This window comes from Lolium rigidum, chromosome 4, assembly GCF_022539505.1.
Source record: "Lolium rigidum isolate FL_2022 chromosome 4, APGP_CSIRO_Lrig_0.1, whole genome shotgun sequence".
Lineage (NCBI taxonomy): Eukaryota > Viridiplantae > Streptophyta > Magnoliopsida > Poales > Poaceae > Lolium > Lolium rigidum.
The window spans coordinates 194,539,458-194,561,323 of record NC_061511.1 but is presented as its reverse complement, the minus strand read 5'-3'; the positions used below and the strand labels follow the sequence as shown (position 1 = coordinate 194,561,323).

General features: G+C 45.5%; 3 protein-coding genes across 4 annotated transcripts; 1 reads left to right on the top strand and 2 right to left on the bottom strand.

Moving 5' to 3' along the window:
- The first annotated feature begins 6,730 nt into the window (after positions 1–6,730).
- Positions 6,731–7,642, top strand: LOC124705548 (uncharacterized protein At5g19025-like). The gene has a single exon (XM_047237249.1). It carries the CDS (start codon positions 6,731–6,733, stop codon positions 7,445–7,447), a length of 717 nt encoding a protein of 238 aa, XP_047093205.1. The 3' UTR covers positions 7,448–7,642.
- Positions 7,643–8,120: 478 nt separating this feature from the next.
- LOC124706776 (myb-related protein 1-like) lies at positions 8,121–10,540 on the bottom strand. 2 transcript variants are annotated; one of them, XM_047238443.1, is made up of 7 exons: positions 10,383–10,540; positions 10,102–10,309; positions 9,955–10,031; positions 9,817–9,874; positions 9,633–9,729; positions 9,486–9,555; positions 8,121–9,060 (listed from the first exon to the last, which is right to left on the bottom strand). In XM_047238443.1, exons 2-7 carry the CDS (start codon positions 10,304–10,306, stop codon positions 8,350–8,352), a joined length of 1,218 nt encoding a protein of 405 aa, XP_047094399.1. In that variant the 5' UTR covers positions 10,307–10,309; positions 10,383–10,540; the 3' UTR covers positions 8,121–8,349. The 2 variants fall into 2 exon arrangements, with proteins under 2 accessions (XP_047094399.1, XP_047094400.1); XM_047238444.1 differs by having other exon boundaries at positions 10,102–10,306.
- Positions 10,541–18,281: 7,741 nt separating this feature from the next.
- LOC124706775 (E3 ubiquitin-protein ligase SIRP1-like) lies at positions 18,282–20,629 on the bottom strand. The gene is made up of 2 exons (XM_047238442.1): positions 20,264–20,629; positions 18,282–19,481 (listed from the first exon to the last, which is right to left on the bottom strand). The coding sequence occupies exon 2, from the start codon at positions 19,429–19,431 to the stop codon at positions 18,448–18,450; it is 984 nt and encodes a 327-aa protein (XP_047094398.1). The 5' UTR covers positions 19,432–19,481; positions 20,264–20,629; the 3' UTR covers positions 18,282–18,447.
- Positions 20,630–21,866: the final 1,237 nt, after the last annotated feature.

Genomic DNA, 21,866 nt, shown 5'->3' with positions numbered 1-21,866 from the left:
CGCACGAACGTTTCGAGTCGGTTACAGATATCCCACGATCCGGGAGCGACCCGAACCGACTAACTGCGACGCGTCCGTCTAGGACTCTGTTCGTTTTCCTGAGGTGCAAAAAGTAAGGAAAGTCTCGGCTCGAGGCTCAATCCACTCAACACGAGCGCGGCGCGCGCGTCGTGACGTGTCGTGTCGAGTCGAGTCGAGTCGAGACGAGCGAGCGAGGAGGAGGAGGAGTGCGCGCGTGTAGCACTCCTATTCTCACTCACTTACTAGTGGTGAAACAACCGACCTTATAAGGTGGTCTAACTTCCTCCCAACTTTCCATGTGGGACTAAACTTCCCACCTCTTGCCACTCCCTAGTGAGCTGCCACCAACTTGGGCTCAAACTCACATGGCTGCCACTATGTGGGCTTTGAGATTTATAGGAAAAACTGAAATCTAATTTGGGCCACTAAAAGTGGGTCCAATATTTCAACAATCCCCCACCAGATCTCAAATCCCCATTTAGAGATTTACCAATACTCGCTGCTTGTTTATATACCAGTGTTTCAGCGGAGACTGTTAAGTTGAACTTCCGCCTAGAACCTTAAGCTACATCCATTCACACTTGAACAATGGACTAAGCCTTGAATTGCAAGTTTTGCGTGAACAGTGGTTTCACTCAAAGTCATGACCAGTACATGGCTGCCGCAGCCTACCCCGCGGGTGAAGCATATGCGTCATACTTCGTGGTCTCTTCATGAGTTTACTAGAGATCACCCAAATCTCATAGATTGCGACGTTTAACAATCGGACTCATATAGGTGTGTTATTTCAAGAATGCTCAGTAGGACAGCACCTTTGCTAAAATAGCCAACATAAACACATTAAGGCTTGTTGCCAACCTGCCTTACAAAGCAATTGAGAGTTGTGCATTTTCACATAGAGAGGGTTACAGAATACTCTCCTCAATTAAACCACTAGTTTGTTCTTCCCAGGTCCTAATTCACGGGATCTCCGATCACAAAGGTTGGGTTACCACTATGGTGCAACATCAACGGGTCTCAAACCCATTTCCCTCGATGCACTTTCTATCACATTACGTGATAGTCCCTTTGTAAAGGGATCTGCCAGGTTTTTGTCTGTTTGAATATATGTAACAGTTATTACTCCGGAGTTTCGCAATTTCCTGACAGACTTCAAACGTCTCTTGACGTGTCTTGATGACTTCGCGTTATCCTTAGAATTGTTCACTTTGACAATTACGGTTTGATTGTCACAATTCAAAAGGATTGCCGGAACAGGTTTTTCAACCACAGGCAAGTCCATCAAGAGCTCACGCAACCATTCCGATTCAACGATGGTTGTGTCTAAAGCGATAAGTTCCGCTTCCATAGTTTACCTCGTCAATATGGTTTGCTTGCAAGATCTCCATGACACTGCGCCACCTCCAAAGGTAAATACATACCCACTTGTGGCGTACGGATCAGCTACATTCGAGATCCAATTCGAATCACTATATCCTTCAAGCACAGCTGGGTGCCCTGAATAGTGAATCTCATAACTCATTGTACCACATAGGAAGCGCATGACCCTATCAAGTGCATGCCAATGATCGGTACTCGGGTTTGACATGAACCTACTCAACTTGCTAACAAGCAAAAGAGATGTCGGGTCTAGTCGCGCTCGCTAAGTACATGAGTGAGCCAACGATCCGAGAATATCTCAATTGATCTATGGCAATCCTCCGGTTCTTGCGTAGTGTCACACTCGGGATCATAAGGTGTTGAAGAAGGCTTGCTATCAATATAGCCGAACCGGCTCAAGATCTTCTCAACATAATGGGATTGCGTTAGAGTAATCCCACTCTCGTTCTTAATCAGCTTGATGTTCGGAATCACATCGGCTTCTCCCAGATCTTTCATATCAAAGCTCTTTGACAAGAAAGACTTGACCTCGTGTATTACTTTCATGTTTGTACCAAAGATCAGAATATCATCCACATACAAACATAGTATAACACCTTCACCCCCACCATGGCGATAGTAAACGCACTTGTCAGCCTCATTGACAACAAAGCCTACAGAAGTCAAAGTTCTATCAAACTTCTCATGCCATTGCTTAGGTGCTTGTTTCAGGCCATATAAAGATTTCAGCAACTTGCACACCTTTCTCTCGCACCTTTTACTACAAACCCATCAGAGCTGATCCATATAGATTTCCTCTTCCAACTCTCCATTAAGGAAAGCTGTCTTTACGTCCATTTGATGAACGATAAGACCATAGGAGGCAGCCATGGATAGTAGTACTCGAATGGTGGTAAGTCTAGCGACAAGTGAATAGGTGTCGAAGTAATCTTCGCCTTCTCTCTGTGTGTAGCCTTTCGCTACAAGCCGCGCCTTTTACTTTTCAATAGTACCATCGAGTCTTAGCTTCTTCTTGAACACCCATTTGCAGCCTACGAGGCTTGCATCCGTGGGGTCGTTCCGACAACTCCCAAGTTCCATTAGAAAGAATCGAGTCCATCTCATTATGGACAGCCTTCTTTCCAGTCATCTCGCATCCGGAGATGCATATGCCTCCGCAATGGACGTGGGAGTATCATCCACAAGGTACACAATGAAATCATCACCAAAGGATTTTTCAATCCTCCGTCTCTTGCTCCGTTTAGGAGCTTCATTGTCATCCTTCTCAATAACAATCTCATGTGATTGTTCAAAAATACTCATTAGATGTACTAGATCCAGGAACTATCTCAGTAGAAATTCTAGCAATGCTATGCATATCTTTCATAGGAAACATATTCTCAAAGAATGTTGCATCACGAGATTCCATAATAGTATCAACATGCATATCATGTACTTCAGATTGAACTACTAAAAATCTATAGCCTACACTCCGCGGAGCATAACCTAGAAAGATACAATCCACTGTCTTTGGTCCGAGTTTGCGCTTCTTAGTAATTGGAATATTGACTTTCGCCAAACATCCCCATGTGCGCAAATACGAAAGTGATGGTTTTCTCCCAGACCACTCCTCGTAAGGGGTTTTATCTTTATTCTTGTTAGGAACTCTATTCAGGACATGACATGAAGTCAACAAAGCCTCCCCCACCATGCCTTTGATAAACCAGCAAGTGGCTAACATGGAATTCACCAAGTCAGGTCAGCGTGCGGTTTTTCCTCTCGGCAACCCCGTTTGATTGGGGCAAATAGGGAGGCGTCCTCTCATGAATAATACCATGTTCCTCACAGAATTCATCAAAGATTTTAGGAAAATACTCGCCACCACGATCCGACCTAAGACGCTTGATCTTTCTCTCTAATTTATTTTCAACTTCGGCCTTATAAATTTTAAAGTAGTCTAAAGCTTCATCTTTAGTTCGCAACAAATAAACATAGCAAAATCTAGTCGCATCATCAATCAATGTCATGAAATATCTCTTTCCACCTTTTGTCAACACACCATTCATCTCGCATAGATCAGAATGTATGAGTTCTAGAGGTGCCAAGTTTCTCTCCTCGGCCGCCTTGTGAGGCTTCCGAGGTTGCTTTGATTGCACACAACTATGGCACTTGGAACCTTTGGCAATGGTGAAATTCGGAATTAAACTTAAACTGGATAGCCGAGACATTAAACCAAAATTAATGTGACATAAACGAGAATGCCAAACACTGGGTATCATCACTAACATTGCCACAAATATGGTTCACAGACTTATTGCTGAAATCGAGAAGCGAAAAGCGGAACAAGCCTCCGCACTCATAGCCTTTACCAATAAATTGTCCAAACTTGGAAACAACTACTTTATTTGACTCTAAAACAACCTTAAACCCATCTCTCGCATAGAAGGGAGCCGCTAACGAGATTCTTGTTCATAGTAGGGACATGCTGCACGTTCCTCGCCTGCACGATCTTCCCCGAAGTGAACTTCGGATCTACCGTGCCAACACCACGAACGAAGCATGTGACCCATTCCCCATCAAGACGGAAGAATCCCGAGCGACCTGGTAAGAAGTGAACATGGATATGTCGGCACACACATGAACATTAGCACCTGTATCAATCCACCAACATGGAGATTGAAATACCGAAAGAACAAGTAAAGAGATTACCGTACCCATCAGCATTGCTAGCGGTCACCGTGTTGACTTGCCTCGCCTTTTTCTTGCGGTCTGCCCTCTCGGGACAGTCCTTAGAAAAGTGGCCAGCCTCTCCACGAGTAAAGCAGCTCGGATCTGCTTTGTTTATCATCTTCTTCTTCTTGAAGGTTGTAGTCTTCATAGGCTTATTGAAGGAGGGCTTGTTATTCCCTTTGTTCTTGCTCGTAGGGTTTCTTCGCACCATGTTGGCGCTAGACCGACCCTCTCCTTTCTCGCATTATCCTTAGCCTGAGCTTTCTCCTCAACATCAAGAGACGCTATCAGATTTTCAACTGATATCTCATGTCTCTTGTGTTTGAGAGTTGTGGCAAAGTTCCTCCATGAAGGGGGCAACTTAGCGATGATGCATCCAGCCACAAACTTGTCAGGTAAGGCACACTTAAAGAGTTCAAGCTCTTTCGCAATGCACCGTATCTCATGAGCTTGTTCGACTACGTAACGGTTGTTTACCATCCCGATGTCATGGAAGCTCTCCATGATGTACGGTTCATCGCTCAGCATCGGTTGCACCGAATTTAGCATTCGGTGCATCCCGTAGCTCTTTACCATCCGTTATGTGCATGTACACATCACACGTACGATCAACAAGAATACTCGAACGCATACGACGAAGAGAGTATTGTTTTCCTTGAACTTGTTCGATCTTGGTCAGATATAGTTCCTTCGTGTAAACCATCGGTAACGTCGAATATTTTCATATGAGTAAGCCGCAGCATGGCCTTAACTTGCCATCTCTTAAAGTGCACACCGGTGAACTTATCCGGCCTCAGTGCATCAGCAAAACCATCCATTGTTAACTCAGGAAATTGCCTACAATTAGGTTTTTGGATTGTTGGATAATTAGGCACAATTTCCATGATTAATTGCAGAATATAAAGCATGACGAAAGTAACTACTAACATGTGAAACTCGAACATACTAGATGCGAGTGATCAACATGAACAAGTAGCGGAGCAAACGGTACAACATCCATCGCTAAACAAATCGAGATATGTCGCACGTACCGATCCGGTGGAGGTGGCGGTGGAGGTGTAGCGGACGTTGTCGCAGCAGCAACGTTGTTGATGACAACGTTGTTGACGACGGGGACGATGGGTCGAAGTAGACGGCGTTGAAGACGACGGTAGGCAGCACCGCCCGACTTGGACGGAAGGCGACCCGTGATGAAGAGCTTGAGCAAGCGCGCGCAGCGCTTCCCAAAACCTAATTCGCCCTCTCCTTACTGAGATCGCAAGGACGAGCGGTTCCGGAGACCTGCTCTCCCGTTCGTCGATGCACGTCGGCGCGCGGGATGGAGTAGGCTACGGTGGCGGCGCAAGCAGAGAGAGGTGGAAACCCTAACTCGTGTATTAGATGTATTTCTGCGGTAGCCGGGCAAGAGATTATATAGGCTCGGGAAACCCTAGGCAACGTGGGCCACGCCCACGTCGCACGAACGTTTCGAGTCGGTTACAGATAGCCCACGATCCGGGAGCGACCCGAACCGACTAACCGTGGACACGTCCGTCTAGGACTCTGTTCGTTTTCCTGAGGTGCAAAAAGTAAGGAAAGTCTCGGCTCGAGGCTCAATCCACTCAACACGAGCGCGGCGCGCGCGTCGTGACGTGTCGAGTCGAGTCGAGACGAGCGCGCGCGTGTAGCACTCCTATTCTCACTCACTTACTAGTGGTGAAACAACCCACCTTATAAGGTGGTCTAACTCCCTCCCGTGAGCTGCCACCAACTTGGGCTCAAACTCACAAGGCTGTCACTATGTGGGCTTTGAGATTTATAGGAAAAACTGAAATCTAATTTGGGCCACTAAAAGTGGGTCCAATATTTCAACAGTAGTTTCTTCTAAAATAAGTAAATATGCACATTGAAACACTTCTAGAGATATACTCCCTCCATCCATAAATAAGTGGACATGCGGAATTTTCAAGGTAGTAAAAGGAGAGAAAATTGCATTGGGAAGATGCAATCAACATCTCTCTCTTCTTTAATTATTTCACCTCTAATAGGCTATGTGCATGTACAAAATTAAGATAACATGTGCTGAATATTATTAGGTTTGATTTTCGTGCAATGAGAGAGACACACCTTTTGCTAATTTAAAGTACATTGAAAACATAGAAGTACGCTCTTTCATGGACAAAGTTTGAGGCTAGATGTCCACTTATTTGAGGACGGATGGAGTATGTCGTATTTGAACAAAATTTGCTCAAATGCTTTGACTAATAATTTGGAAATTGGAATGTAGGGTGGTAAATAAATAAATAAAAATGGAATTTGAGTGTTGTGATGTTCATAGTCGTGCTAAACAAAGGGGAAAAGAAGAAAAGAATGGCGTGTAAGCATGTGATCGATGGTGAACCCCAGAAGCGAGAGTAGAAGAGAGAAAAGTATAGAAAGTCCAAGGTTGGAGTCACGCGGCGTCGCCGAGCACGTCACGGGACGGCGACCCACACGAACCGCCCACCAACCGATCCAGGCTCCAGGGCCACCACGCAACCGGCTCGCGTCGGTCCGTCCAGCCCAACCCACACCGGCCGGCGTAGTCTAGATCCCGATCCCAAATTCCATTCCGGATACCTCCGCATCGGGCGAGGACGCCATGGCGGACTGCCGCAGCCTCATCGAGTTCCTCCGCGCCTTCGAGCGCCGCCGCCGCGCCTCCACCCCCTCCCCGGACCCCTCCCCGTGCTCCCAGCGCGCCCGCCCGCGCCCCCGCCGCGCGCCCTCCTCCTGCTCCTCCCCCTCCCCCACCGCCCGGCGCAGGCCCTTCACCGCCCTCTGCGACCGCTCCCCGCCGACCCCGACCGCGGCGCTGGACGTGCTCGCGCTCCTCGCCGTCCTCTCCGCGCTCGCCTTCCTCGCCGCGCCCTACGCGCGCCTTCTCGCGCGCGAGGCCGCGGACCTGGTGCGCCACTACCCGGACGAGCCCTACTCCTACGTCGCCTTCGCGGCGGGCGCCGGCGCGGCCGTGGCCGCCGTCGCCGGGCTGCTGGCCTGGGAGGCGGCCGGCCACCACGCGCGCAAGTGCGGCCGGCCCCGCTGCCGCGGCCTGCGCAAGGCCGTCGAGTTCGACATCCAGCTCGAGACGGAGGAGTGCGTGCGCGGGAGTCCGCTCGCGGCCGGCCGGGCCTCCGCGCTCCTCGCCGCGGCCCGCCCCGTCGAGCTCGGCGACGAGCACCGGGAGCTCGAGGCCGAGCTCAGGAAGATGGCGCCCCCCAACGGCCGCTCCGTGCTCACCTTCCGCGCGCCCTGCGGCTGCGCCAAGGGCAGGATGGAGGTCTGGGGAGCCAAGAAGGTGCGCCGGATCAAGAAGTAGTCATCCAGACACCCAAAACCGCTTCCGGCTTTTTTCCCCCCAGCAGGAGAAGCCCTGAAGCAACTATACTCTTACTGCTCCATAATAATAAGTATTTCTAGTTGTTACATACAAAATACAGTGCTCTGCTCTTATAGCAACTATAGCTGAGAATAAGGAGAGGAACAAAGGAATACATATACATGTGTTTGACTTTATGATGCACTGCCCAGATTATACTACATAGCTTTCCTTGAGTAGCAGGTTTCATTTTGGATTATGCAGTAACTGGCTGTTGCATGTTGCCTGTTGGTATATAAATAAGTGCGGTGCAGACTTTACGGTACGCCTGTTTATGCTATGTGGACGGGTCAGATTAATACGCTGGTTGCGTCTCGAGCTATGTGCAGAGATGATCGTGGATGAACTACTTCCATTTTTGTTCTACGTATGCTTCTCTGAAATGTTAGTCGTGTAAAACCTGCATTCATGTGTCAACTGTTTGTTTTTGTTTCAACCCGTGTTGAGCTCATAGCATCTCCGCATCGACAGGGATAGCATCTGTTACTAACTTTATTTTGTGCTGTTATTTGGGACGGTAAGGTTATAATAATTCCAGATATTCTTACTGCTCGAATTCAGTTTACATGGATGAGTATTTCTCAATTTGTTATTTGGTACTGTGTGGTTCTGGTAGTCACTGATATTCCTATACTGCTTAAATTTGCAAAAATGGTATTCTTTACATGGATATAAATTGCCGACCCATAACACCTCACTTCCTGTACTCAGTGATTGAACTCTTATGTACTAGTAACGTTTTCCTCGTTGTACTAAGTTCAATCACCAAATAACAAACCGAAATGCCTGGAGAAATTTATGCTCATCTCTTTTCTTTGGTCATATTGCATACTATTAGCAATTCAGCTCCAGCTGAAGCCATTTAAATCAAAATGCCTATAACCCTGATCGATATCATCAGTGTTTTGAGTGTTCAGATCAAGTTTCTTCCCAGAACTTGGATGTTCAACCACTTGTCTCTTGCAGTTTGGTTCTCCAGGATGTAGTCGGTCTGCATCTCTTTCTTTGCTACCTGATGCTGAACTGGTGGTGCTGCCTCTGCCATTCCCTTGAGGTGTAATATACTCCTGTTGAATCTCTGTCTCACTTTCACTTCCAAACTCCCCTCTGTGGTACTGTTTTACATTGTGCAATTGGCCCATCCTACGCTCGCTTAGGCTTCTATTAAGGGAAAATTGATATTCATGGTCAGGAGATTGCTTTCTGCAAAATATTGAACTATCATCATATGCTTTCAGCACTCCATGTCTACGTTGTCTATGCTCGCTGATGAATCCTTCGGCTGCAGTCAAACAATTATTGGTTGAACTTTCTACAAACTGGATTTGCCTTGGCTCTAGTCTGTGCATACTTGGACTTCCTTTGATCTCTGTAACTGCACTGCTGAAACATTCATTTGATACTTGCGAGACTAGTTCTGATATTTTCATTTTTGCATCTTCCAGGTTTGCAGGACCCAAATTCTGTTTTCCAAGGCTCTCCTGTGCCTGCTCTAGAACTGCCTGCAGATACTTCCCCTGGGCCTCTATCCGTAGTTGCAGATGCCGTTGAACCTGTTCCCAATTTAATTTCAGGTTAGAAACACTGTACTGATAGATCATGCTGTAGACACTGAATGCATGATATGTTGCTTTGCTGTAATTTAATAAAAGTGCACTGCTAAATCAGAAGAAGGTATTTAGTATCAGAATTCAGTGAGTGGTGCCAAACCCTTCCATGGATTGCCTTTTTCACCTCTTTGGTTTCTCTAATTATTATATTGTACTTTGTTTTATGGGGCCATTACCGGCGGTGGGAAGCGCAGTGTTCACAGAGGTCAAAAAAATATTTCGAATACATAGTCATTTTCTCTTCGGTTGGCACCAGAGAGTGACAGCTGGAACCTTTATTTAGGTTATCTTGACTTCCATCTACTGTATGTGTCTATTGAGTGATCTTGGTTAAGAGCCTATTACACAAGTAGTTTCCAGTACCTCACCTCGAGTTGTTCGTTTAACTGCCTCTGCACCTCAATTTGCATTTGTAGGGCTTCACCAATTTGGATAGTTCTGGCACCCAATAAAAGAGATTATTACTTCAATATTCACATGAAATACTATTCTAAACTGCATGGTTATTTTCTTACTTCTCTGCCTGTGGAATGACATTTGCATTGATCATTGCTGGCACACTTGTTCCTATTGTTCCAGGCATGCTATCGGCAACAACTGCACATCCTATGGCTGCAAAATTTCGTGACTTGTCTGTTATGTCATTCAAGGTTGTTATAATCGTAGAGATGGAACTATGGAAATTAAATTTTGGCATACCATTCTTGGTTGTCCCAACATTAACTTGAGCTTGGAGGTTCTTACTGAGCCTGTATTTCTGAAATAGCAAAGAAACTATGACTTGTTCTGCAGTTCTGGGTTCCATTTTTAACAGGAGAGTTACTGATTATCACGTACCTGGAGGTGGCTTTTCAAATGATACAAGGTAAGTCCTGGAATTCCCATGAGCCTCATGACTGTTTTTGGAGTAGCTTCTGGGTGATGAACAGGAGTATAAGAATTTCATCCGACTTCACATTTAGAAGATAAAAATTGTATACTTACTCTCTGCTCCACCCAATTGATTGACCGCATCTACAAATCGCTGATGTAACTCGGGTGTCCACTTCAGCCTTGGTTTTGCATCGGTTGAGAGAACTAACCCAGAATCTCCTTGTGTACTTCCTCCATGTAGAAACAGATGCCTTTCCATTGGAAAGCTCGTCCTAGTAGTGAAGAGCTCACTAGGGCCCTGATGTTGGTGATACATCTTCTGCGTAGAATGGACAGATTTTTTTTAGAACAATGGAAACGTGGAGGTCCAAAAAATTTAACCAACTTCTTACTTGTGTTCTCCAGTCGCTTCCTTCTTCTTTGCCCTTGCTCTCTATATGAGTACTTCCCTACTGGCAAGACGAATACCAGCGCTATTGTCCGAGTGAGCTTAAGCCTATTGATACCCTTTTGGTCTTCTCAGGTTGATAAGGAATACCTTGTGAGGGGCTCCTTATATGGGGAAACATAGAATCTAGCATCTTGGAACAGAAGCAAAGGAACAATCTTTAACCCAACTGACAGAAAATGCTGTCCTTGGTTATTTTAGGAAATAATAACCAAAACCAAAATACCGGTACTTAGTTTCAACCTGTGACTGCTAAGAAACAGCAACCTTGTACCCCTCAATAATGAAACCTTACACTGTATCTCTGTATTCTGTACGGGAACTTCAGCTGCATATTTTACTCATTTGATCAGTAGCAGTGTATGTATAGAATAAATACCTACAACTGGAGCAATTTGTTTTCTTGAATGTTGCATTCTGGCATATTATCTGTTATCTGAATCACGTGTTTCGCCTAATGGAAATATTTGTGCAGCTTCTCTCTTATCTTAGCTGGTATGAGCATTTAGTCGGTGTTAGAAATACTTTAGTATCGATGGGTTATGTTACGTGATTGATGAATTTAATTTTCATAGTGGAATGCAGCAATGTATCTATTATTCAAATGAAACAATGACCCTCTAATTTTACGTTAGTTGATACTTGTTGCCTTCTTGGAGAGTGCCATCACTACACACTGAAAACACAATTTTCTGTCAATTTTGTGCTGTCCTTTGTACTACTGTAAAGTGCATAGAATATGAACAAGCATAAGTTCCATCAGCGTCCTTTCCTAAGATTGGTACATATTCTCATTGTATAGTCCAGAAAAGTGTGGACCTAGAAGCTTATGCCCTTTGCGTGTTTTAAGCTCCATTTGAACCAGACCACTTTGCTTTTAAACATCACCAGTCAAACAGCAGTACTTATGTGCTATGATCCTGTACGCGTTCCACAGCCTTCATCATTTCAGTACTTTATGCTAACATAGGCAGCTGCCTTATTACAATCATTCTTCTAATCAATGCATTGAAAAGATATATGTGAGTTCTAAGGAAAAGTAGAGGCTCTATTTTCTCCCTCCCTCTCTTTTCCTTCTAAAACATAACAATGGGTACAAATACAATAAATTCATTCTGGTTTACCAGAGTTAAGAAGCTATTGATCTGATTTGTTTCTCTTCCTGTAGTCAAGTTTGTCAAACTTACCGCATTTCGTCAATTTGCCTTTGCGTCTTCTGATAGAGAAGGCATGAGTTATCCTCATCCTCATGTATTCATGCCATGCATAATAAAGGATAAATATAAAAAGGAACACAAGCTCTAGAGTTTGAATACCCCTTTGTGCCTACTGTATTTTTGCACTAGTTCTATGTACAATTCAGTTGATTGAAGTGGCACCTCGTAAGGACTATGCCAGTGGTACATGTCGACACTTGGGACCACCTGCAAGGCGGCGACACTTTTTCAGCTGCGATGAGTTAATTGTGTTCTGCACTTAAGGGGATGAACTATCAGGAATATCCTTCTTTCTGCTTCACTATCACTGATGAACCCTTGCCCCGTTCATTAAAATCTTCATTTGCCAGCCACTGGCAATTGTAAGTTGGTAACCATAACTTTCTTTTTATGCTACATCTTTTTCCGTCTTCCAGAAATTAATACCCTCCATTATTTTAGGGAAGAACATTTGCTCTTCATTTCCTGATGTTTATGGCAATACAACTGACTCATTTCAGCATCCATGTAGTACTGTATGTATTTACTCTTGTGTGCTGATGACTGTGCACGTCTGTGTAGCATTGTATGTCAATTTATGTTTCTTTTTCAGAGGTTACTTTATCTAGCATTGTATGTCAATTTTTGTTTCTTTTCCTGCTTACCTACCTATGAGGTATTGCATGCTATTTGAACTGGGGAGGGTGGGCTGTCTTGCTATCAACGTGTAAAGAAGTTGTCAAAAGAGAATCCAAAGAATCATCCTTTGCTCTTCCATCTTTTACAAAGTTGCTTCAGCTTGTGGGAGCATATTCTGTCGTAAGAGACTGGTCTGGTAGCTGTTCTAGAATTGTGGGTTATATATGGCCTGAAAGCTTTCTGCTATAGCCTCTTTGTACCTCTTTTCACGTTTGTTGCCTCTGCATCTTTGCTAACCTAGAGCCTTGTCTGTTTGATAGATTGCTACTACACTGAATTTCTTGCATATAATGAGTACACAATCAGCAGACTAGCATGGTAATCGTAATTAGATAATTGTATAAGAAAACAAACGAATCTGATGCAGCTGGTAGGGAGGATTTGCAAGCATACATTTTTTCCGCGTGCCTTTTTTTTTGGTAAGCAAGAAAACATCTTTGGTCTTAAGAATCTTTCCGTTGTCAATAAAACTGAAGGGCCTTTCAAGCGTCTGATCCTTTTTTTTTTTCTCAGAAGAGTACACTAGTACACCGTTTGTTCCTTTTCCAATCATCCTTTGTAAATTGGTTGTTGGTGGCATATAAAGTGAAGTACAAATCCAGTTGGAATCAATCATGAATAGCGCATCCCAATTGCACGAGCTACTTATCTCATGAATGGAGGTTCTTCGTCCAAGCGCCAAGGCATCAATACTTTTCTCAGCGTCCTTGGCATCTGTGTTCAACCTCAAGTTGAACGCATAATTTTGGCGAGGTATGCTTTTGGCATGCATTTTCTTTCCCATCAATGCTCCTAGATGATTTTTTTTATTTCTTTTTGTTGATGCTCCTTGCCCACATCGTAATCTCATTATTCCTTGCAAGCACTGCAGCTTTCTGTGGTTTTCAGAGAATATATGCTGCCTGAGCGTGCAAAATAAACTATCACGGCGGCGACTATCTTACACTTATTGACAGTTACTGTTCAGCGATGCTCGTTAAGCAACTAGTCTCGTCTAGTGGTTATGTGATGCTCTTGCAGTTCATGGGCACCGGGGAAGCACCTGAAAAGATTCGTTCCTGATATGGTATCTAATGCCGAATTTGCACTTGAGTTTTTTTTTTACCTTGTTAGCTATGTATATGCGCTTATGCCGCGTGGTTAGATTTGTTTCAAGCAAATCTATGATTAAAATTATATTGAAGTGGTCGGAGAGGGACGTCTTTCATATTCTTTCTTGGGAGCATCACTGAAGCATATGGTATTTTCAATCCTGGTCAGTGCTTTTGATTTTGCTCCTTTTTCATATTCCAGTGATCAGATTAACATCAGTCGTATTCATGAGCAATATTCCCCTTAAATTGTACGCAATGGTGCCACATTTCGCTTCCTGGTTTATCGCAGATATAGCCACCTTGTTATCACATTCTCGGGTGTTAGGTGTAGTAAGATTTGTCTGCCTGGTAGGAGACGGTACTGATCAACGGGATCACAAAAAAACTTGCTGACAATCACCTATTTCTTTCGGCAGAAACGTGATGATGCTCTCTTTATATGATAGCATGTATTTGGAATTTCAGGTCTTCCTTGTAATTGTCTGCACTAGGTGCACTAACTTGTGCAGGATCTCAAAATTCTTCCTCATTTGTTTGAGTATGTGGCTTATGTTCATGGCACGGCTATATGAGTAATAGTTGTGTTGCCTTCTTTCTATCAGCGGAGTCTTGGCTCTAGTTCCGAAAATGGATCCTGGGTTCCTTACATGGCTGCATGCTAGAGGAGCCTAGACAGGCACTAGATATAGTGCTGCAGGCTCCACTTAGACTTGGCAGATGGCAGAGGAGAATGATTACCTAGGTGCGTCTTCCGTAAGTCTCAGTATCTTCCTTTTGAGAAACCTCCTCTTGACATAGAATATGTTCATGATTTGGCGCAATTAAAAACTCACAGTTATTGCAAAATGTTAGCAATGTGTGTTAACCATGTATAAGAAATTTGACCCTGCAAAATTCTTGTTCTATCAGGTTCGGCATCGACGAATCTGCTTGCACCTGATAGGTAGAAAATGAAAACGATGGTGGATATGCAAGCAGCTCCACAGCTCGCGCTCTAAAGCTGGCTACCGAAAGTTGGAGGGGTGCAAATGGTATCGTAGACCCACGCGGCTCGCTGGAGATCAGATTTAGGATAGAGATAGGTGGATGTGGATGGAGGTAGTATGTGAGTCTCTCCACACGCCATTCTAGTTCGGGTTACATGCGCTTAGCGCTTGTAAAGAAGTTGTTCTTTGTTCGCTGGACCAAATGCTCTACTTGGTAGAGGAATTGTGCGGTCTTTGTGACAGAATTCCAATGTGCCAAACGCTCCATCCGTGTGGTGCGGAATAGCAACCATGTTTGGAGAACTTAGAGCATCTCCAGTCGCGTCCCCCAAACCGTCCCCCAAAGCGATTTGGGGCGCGCCGGACAAAAAAAGCGTTCCAGCCGCGTCCCCCAAAGCCCTTTTTTGTCCGGCGCGCCCGATACGGTGTCCGGCGCCCCGAGCCCGTCCCCGTCCCACAGGGGACGCATCGGGACGCCGGACACAACGAAAAGCGAGGCGGGCTCCCACATGTCGGCGACTATTTGCATAAACCGTTGGTTCGCGCCTCTTTTCTCGTCGCTCCTTCCTTCCCGCGCCTCCCACCCCACCGCCGCCGCTGGATTTCCCGGCCGTTTGGGCGTCCGATCCGTGCTGCGAGTCGGCACCGTTGTCGCGGCCGGGGCTCCCGCCGGTCGTGCCGCCGCCGCGTCGCCGCCGCCTCCCGTAACGCGCCGTCAAATCCGCCCGCCTCCGCGCACGTAAGGTGCTCGACGACTTGCCGTGTAGGCGCGATTGGTCGCTGTTTGTTGCGTCGTCCGCCTCGGCGCAATTTTAACCATTGATTTTGCTTTAGCCATGGACGACGACGATGAGATGGTTGCCCCGTCGCCGGAGGACGAGCAAGCGTTCGACGACGACCTGCGGGAGCATTTGCCGATCATCGCCTCCCTCCGAGACATGCTTGACGCCGAGGCGGAGAAGAGGAAGAGGCCGCGCCGCGGAGGATCAAGGCCGGGAAGAAGGAAGTCGAAGCCCCGGCAGAGGATGGAGGGGCATGCCATGCCGCACAACGACTACTTCGCCGACGGGGCAACACATGCCGACAATTTTCGGCGCCGGTACAGGATGAGCAAGGGCCTGTTCATGAATATCCTCCACGGCGTTCGAGAGTTCGACCCCTACTTCAAGCTCAAGCTCGACGCCGTAGGCGTTCTCGGTTCTCATCCATTCGGAAGTGCACCGCCGCCATGAGGATGCTTGCATACGGAGCACCTGCCGATACACGGGACGACTACCTTCGCATGAGTGAGTCTACTGCCATTGAGTGCATGTACAAGTTTTGCCGAGCTGTGGTGGGAAAGTTTGGCAAATACTACTTGAGAGGGCCAACCGAGGAAGAGACTGCACGGATCATGGCACAAAATGCTGCCAGAGGATTTCCGGAATGCTTGGAAGCATCGATTGCATGCACTCGGGCATGGAAGAACTGCCCGTTTGCTTGGCAAGGTATATACAAAGGGCGTCATGGATATTGCAAGTGTGGTGCTTGAAGCCGTGGCAGATTATGACCTGTGGATTTGGCATTCTTTCTTTGGCATGGCGGGATCACACAATGACATCAACGTGTTGCGAGCGGTCTCCGGTGTTCAGCGAGACTAGTGGAAGGGCATGCTCCACCATGCAACTATGAGATCAATGGCCACCAATATACCAAAGGCTATTATCTAGCCGATGGTATATATCCAAAATGGGCCACTTTTGTCAAAACAATCTCGAATCCATCAGGTCGGAAGAATTCTCACTTTGCTACACGACAGGAGGCTTGCAGGAAGGATGTCGAGCGGGCATTTGGTGTGCTTCAAGCACAATTTGCCATTGTCCGGCACCCTGCTCTAAGCTGGTCTCACGACCAAATGTGGGAGGTGATGCAGGCTTGTGTGATCATGCACAACATGATCATCGAGGATGACCGCAAGAATCATGTTAGGTCACATGTTGGTCCCTATGAGTGTCAAGGACCTCTCGCGGAGGTTGATCATGAGGTGCCCGCAGATTTTGCTGATTTTGTGGTCATGCACGCAGAGATCCGTGACAGCAATGTGCATGAGCAACTTCAAGCTGATCTCGTTGAGCATTTGTGGAGGATCAAAGGAAATACCGTGGCACCTTGATGTATCATCTAGCCCTTTTTATTATATTTGATTACTTGTTTTATTGTTTGTTGTAATTTAATTTGAAAACAATCCTCGAAAACATTTTTTTTCATATGCTACATTTGATATAAATGGTTTATGTGTTAAAAAAATTATTTTAAATGTTTGGGGCGGCGTTTGGGGGACGCGGCTGGGGAGCGACGTCCCCCAAAGGCGGCACGAACAAAACACGTCCCCCAAACGCTCAATCCGGCGCGCTTTGGGGGACGGTTTGGGGGACGCGACTGGAGATGCTCTTATACTTCCTCTGTTTGATAATTCTTGTAGTTGTTTTAATTCAAATATGATCAGCACTTCAGCAGTAATACTATCACTCGTTTTAAAGGTTCACTGGGCCAGAGGGTGATGCATACAGGAAGGATGTCGAAAGCTAACTGAGTTGCTGCGAAGCAATGGCAGTCAGGGACATGCATCTGAGTCAGCAACATGCATGCCTGATGATGCTTCGCCTAAAACCCCAAAACTCGACAAGTGTTAAACAACAACCACGATCATGACTTCATGAGAACTCCGACTAATGCCTGGGCTTGCTTGCACGGGTTGTCTGATCAACTATGGTAAAAAAAAAAAAACTTGTCTGATCCTCCATGGACCATGGGGAAATCAGTCTACTGCAAAATCCATAGTAAATCATCACACGAAGACGATTAACCAGGTCCAAGAAACCGGTTAACACTGAGAACTGGTAGTTTTTGCTGATCTCCAGAAACCAGGACGGTAACAGGTTTTCGCACCCGATACTCGAGAATAGAAAGTTAACTAGACACCATTGATTAGTACCACATTGGAGAATTTCATATCAGACAATGCTTATAAGCACCTCTTAAAACGTTAGGAATAATAATCAGATGCATAATGCAAAGGCAAGCATAGATCCCACAGCCACTAAGCTTGGCATTCCTTTTCTTTGTCGCCGCCATGGTCCTGAGTTGAACCGAGCATTTCCTGCTTGTTTAAAGATGAACAGACTGGATTAGATTTAGATGCGATCATCTTAGATATCGCATCATTTTGTTTCGATGGCACCCACTAAGCAAATGAGCAATGATGCAGGCTGAAACAAGAGGCTGCGATCAACTTGGAGCTAAATCGCCGATGACTGTTACAAGAAGAGGAATGGGACATTTGTGATGCCAAAAGACATATGAAACCTGCACCATTCAAAGGTTTATATCAAAATAACACCAAGAGAAGACAGTGCCCATGGGAATACAACATGACTGGAGGGGTTGGAAAGCTAGACACAAATAGACAATAAATAGTTTCCTGTTTACTCCTGAACAAGTAGCTGCCTGTCAGAGGAAATTCCATCGAATCAACACAAAGCCATCAGAAGAAGTCGATTTTTCAACCAGATGCATAATTGTGGGCAACAATACCTCCACCTTGTATGCACAACACTGGCTGCACTTCCCTACGACCCTACTCATAACCTTTTGAACAAAGATGAGAGAGGTTGATTTCGGGGCGATGTTTATAATGAATTAACACTAGCAGTAGATCAAGATATAGAAGTTACTCGCTCGCCGGCAGAGTAACTTCCGGTGGGGCTTTTACCCCACCGTTGGCTTGTAAAAACAAAGTAGATCAAGATATTAAGGATCATGGATGCATCAGTCTTCATGTCTAAGGGGAAAAGAAAGAAGATGGTGTAATAAGATGGCGATTACTTCGTTATAAGACGGAAGCAAACTGAAATGAGCGCAAATCATATGTCAAAAGCAGTCACAAACTTTGTACCCAGTTGTTCATCCCGATAGATAAAAATAGGAGTTCTACTGAACAAAGTTGCATCACTATCCTCAGATGTATGATCATTATTCACAGACAGTGGAAGAGATCAACTATGCCCTGCATTTGGGTTGGTTCCAGAAGCGGGAGGCAGCTGCTGATCGGTAGAAGTACCTCTGACATTCTGTGGTTCAGGTGTCGAGAACAGTCCACTAAACCAAGGAACAATGGCCCAAGGTCTACTAGTGTCCTCGCTGTCATTTGCAGGGCCATCAGCTAAGACCTCCTCCTGGCTGCTCTCTCGATCAACATTGCTAGGCTCACTCAAGTCTTTTGTCTCACCGGAAGGCAGCTCGAACCGGCAAACTGGGCAGGAACTATGGAGTTCAAGCCATGGCAGGATACAAGGAGAGTGGAACTTGTGTTCACAAGGCAACTGCTTAGCTTGGGATCCAAGCTCTAGATCATCAAGACAGACTGAACAGCTGACAGCCTCTTCGATTTTGACAGTGGGCAGTGCATCGATTGCTTCTTTCCTTGCAGGAGGGGTGCCATACCGGCTTGGGTCATTCTCAGCCAAATGCTGAAGAAGCAGGCTCAGCCCTGCCCCGAGGACATACTCTTCTAGCAAACCATCATCATTACCTGAGTTGCCATTGTCACCTCGGTCCTCGTCAGGGTCAAGTGCTGCACCTTGCAGAGCGAGGGCCTGGTTGAAGGCATTGACCAGAATGGAGTTGTCTCTTTCCCTGTCATCTCTAAGGTCATCATGGATACTATCGAGCACACGGCGTAGTGCCGATGCCTGTCGATGCCTTCTGATGAATCCCTCAAACTCACGGCCTATATCGCTATTATCTTCATCATCGCTGTCCCCCACTGATCCTGGCTGCTCAAAAGAGTTGTCCACTGGGTCCCACTGCGAGAGCCCTTGCTCCGATAGCTGCCTTGTCAATGCCTCAAAGTGCTCACCGATCATCTCCTCGACAAATCCACTGTCACACAGTGGACACTTGACCTCCTCCACCATGGCCTCCTCGATGGCCTGCTCACATTGGTGGCACCAATACCTCGTGACGGTGGATTCTGCCATATTGCAAATCCTTCGGTAGATCAAGTGTGGAGCACCAGCAAGAGTCAAATCTGTTGAATCAGGCACCATGAGTTAGTTATAGGTTGACCTGTATAAATCTCGAACCAATCAACTATATGATATAATTTATTATCTACGAGAATAAGTAGAGCATCCATGAACAATTTTACCAATAAGTGGAACATGAATACATGATGAACAGTGTGGTGTCCATCTGTTTTTTTTTTTACTGTATATACATCTGTGACTATGACAAACAAGCATATCTTACATGAGAACAAGAACAAGGAGAAGAACAGAGCTAGCTTTTGCATCAAACACAAATTAACCCCAACTTATGGTTTCTTTAAGAACAGGAGCGGCAAAGCTGTCCTAAAGAGAAGACCCAATCAAAGATGAGGCGAAACCGAGATCTCTGAGAAGGGGAGGCAGAGATCAAGAGCCAAGATTCTCGGTTCAAGAACCAGGTGCCGATTCCATTCTTCGGAGAACAGGATACTATACTATTCCCCCAAAAGAAGAACGAAAACAAGAAACCAATTCCGGCACCTGCTCAAGATTCACGCGGCATTGCGCTGGAAATAATTAAGTGGCGAGACTCGTCTTCGATCCCAACCTAAAACAAACCAGCGCAGAAATCCCCGAACGAACAAACAACCTAACCTCGATCCATTTACGAAAGAACAATATATTATTCGAAGGGGAGAGATGGAATTTAGAAACCGGCTCCATCCGTTCTTGATTTAGAACACCGGTCCCCAAAAAAATCCATCCTTTAGCTCGAAACTAAGAGGGCAAGAGAGAAAGTTCATCATGGGAAGAAGCGGCTCACCTTTGGCTTTTCTCCCGTGGATCGGATTGGATCGGATAGGACTGCGGCGGCCCCCGCCCCTTGTTGTCGTCCTCGTTCGCTTCAGCCAAAGAAGAAGAAGAAGCTACAGAGCAGGCTAGCTGGCTTGACTGGCGGATAGTACTACTTTTACTCCATGGACGCTATCGTCCCTTATTTTTCTTGCCAATAAAGAAAGGGAGGATCTTTTTTAATATGTTTCCAGGCGCAAATCTCCAACAAATGAACTTCTTTTCGTTTTCTTTTGAACTAGTAGTTCTTTTGTTGGAAGATCCAGCTAGTGAAGTTTGTTATGACTCGGAAGCACGCAAAGCTTCTGATCTTTCCGAAGACTGATTACAATACCTGTAAGTTGGGGTTAGCTTGGCTGGCTGATAACACGTCCTTTTCGTCATCATCCAAAGCAGCCCACCTGCAAATTAATCCTGTTGCTGGTGCTGCTGGGGTTTTTGCTCTATTTTGTCGGTCTGCTAACTAACTTGTCGGCTTGTTTTCTTCACACGCTAAATGAGGGGGAAATGGGTGGAATATACAAGATAATGGATTCGGTCGAGGTGTTTCTCCTTCAGATATTTTGTGTCCGATTTTCGACAAAGTTGATAGCAAGCAAGAAATCCGGTATAAAGTGTGAGGTTAACGTAAAACATGCGTTTTTAAGCGGTTATCCAGCTAGCTAGTGCTTGCAAGTTGTTGTCCTACACACTTAGCGACACGTGGGAGGGTCTGTTTGGTGGGAGCTAATTTTGCTATAGCGTGTCACACTTTTTTTCCCCCAAACTTGCCTAATCTTAGGTGAGCACCCTCTTGGTTTGGCCATGAGAATTTTGCATTTTTTTAATGTATGTGAATATATAAAGATTGATTGTCTAAGGTGTGGAAATCCACTTTGACTCGCAGATCAGATGTTACCATTGTGAAAAAATACAATTCAAAATGTAAAAAAAAAAAGAATAATCGATGTACATCTTGGACTATCTAAAGTTTCAAGCAAAACAGTATTGCGGCCTGTGCAAAGAGACAATTCCTGGAGACAGATAGCCTTTAGGGAGATTTTTGTGTGTGTTTTCTTTACCACGATACTACATAGTATGTAAATTTTCACAAAAAATTCGGACATGTAGAAGACACAAACACCTACATTGTCAAAAAGGAAAATACTTTGAAAATATATATTTCGAGTATTTTAAAGTGAAATATTCGCAATTGGAGCATCTCCTCCCATGAGCCAAAGCGAACGACGGTGTGGCTAGAATCAAACACTCATCTAACTTACCTAAATTGAGTGTGACAATCTATAACAAGGCATTGTCACGAAACCCAAAAAAACATCCTTTACATGCTTGCCTAAGCTCGCACTATAACTGTAGCCGAAACCCCTTCCATCATCGTCGCATCTGCCTTCCAAGCCTTCCAAGGCGTACTAGGTTGTGCCTCGAGCAAGAAAAGAAATATGGAAGGTTAACTAAATCTTTGTTGTTTTTGTTCTTGAGAAGGACTTAGGTGATTAGGGTTCCCTGCCTTCTGTCGGTGCTGCCGCCGATCTGCCTTGCCTCACATGAACTTAGGGTCATGGAGGAGGCTAGGT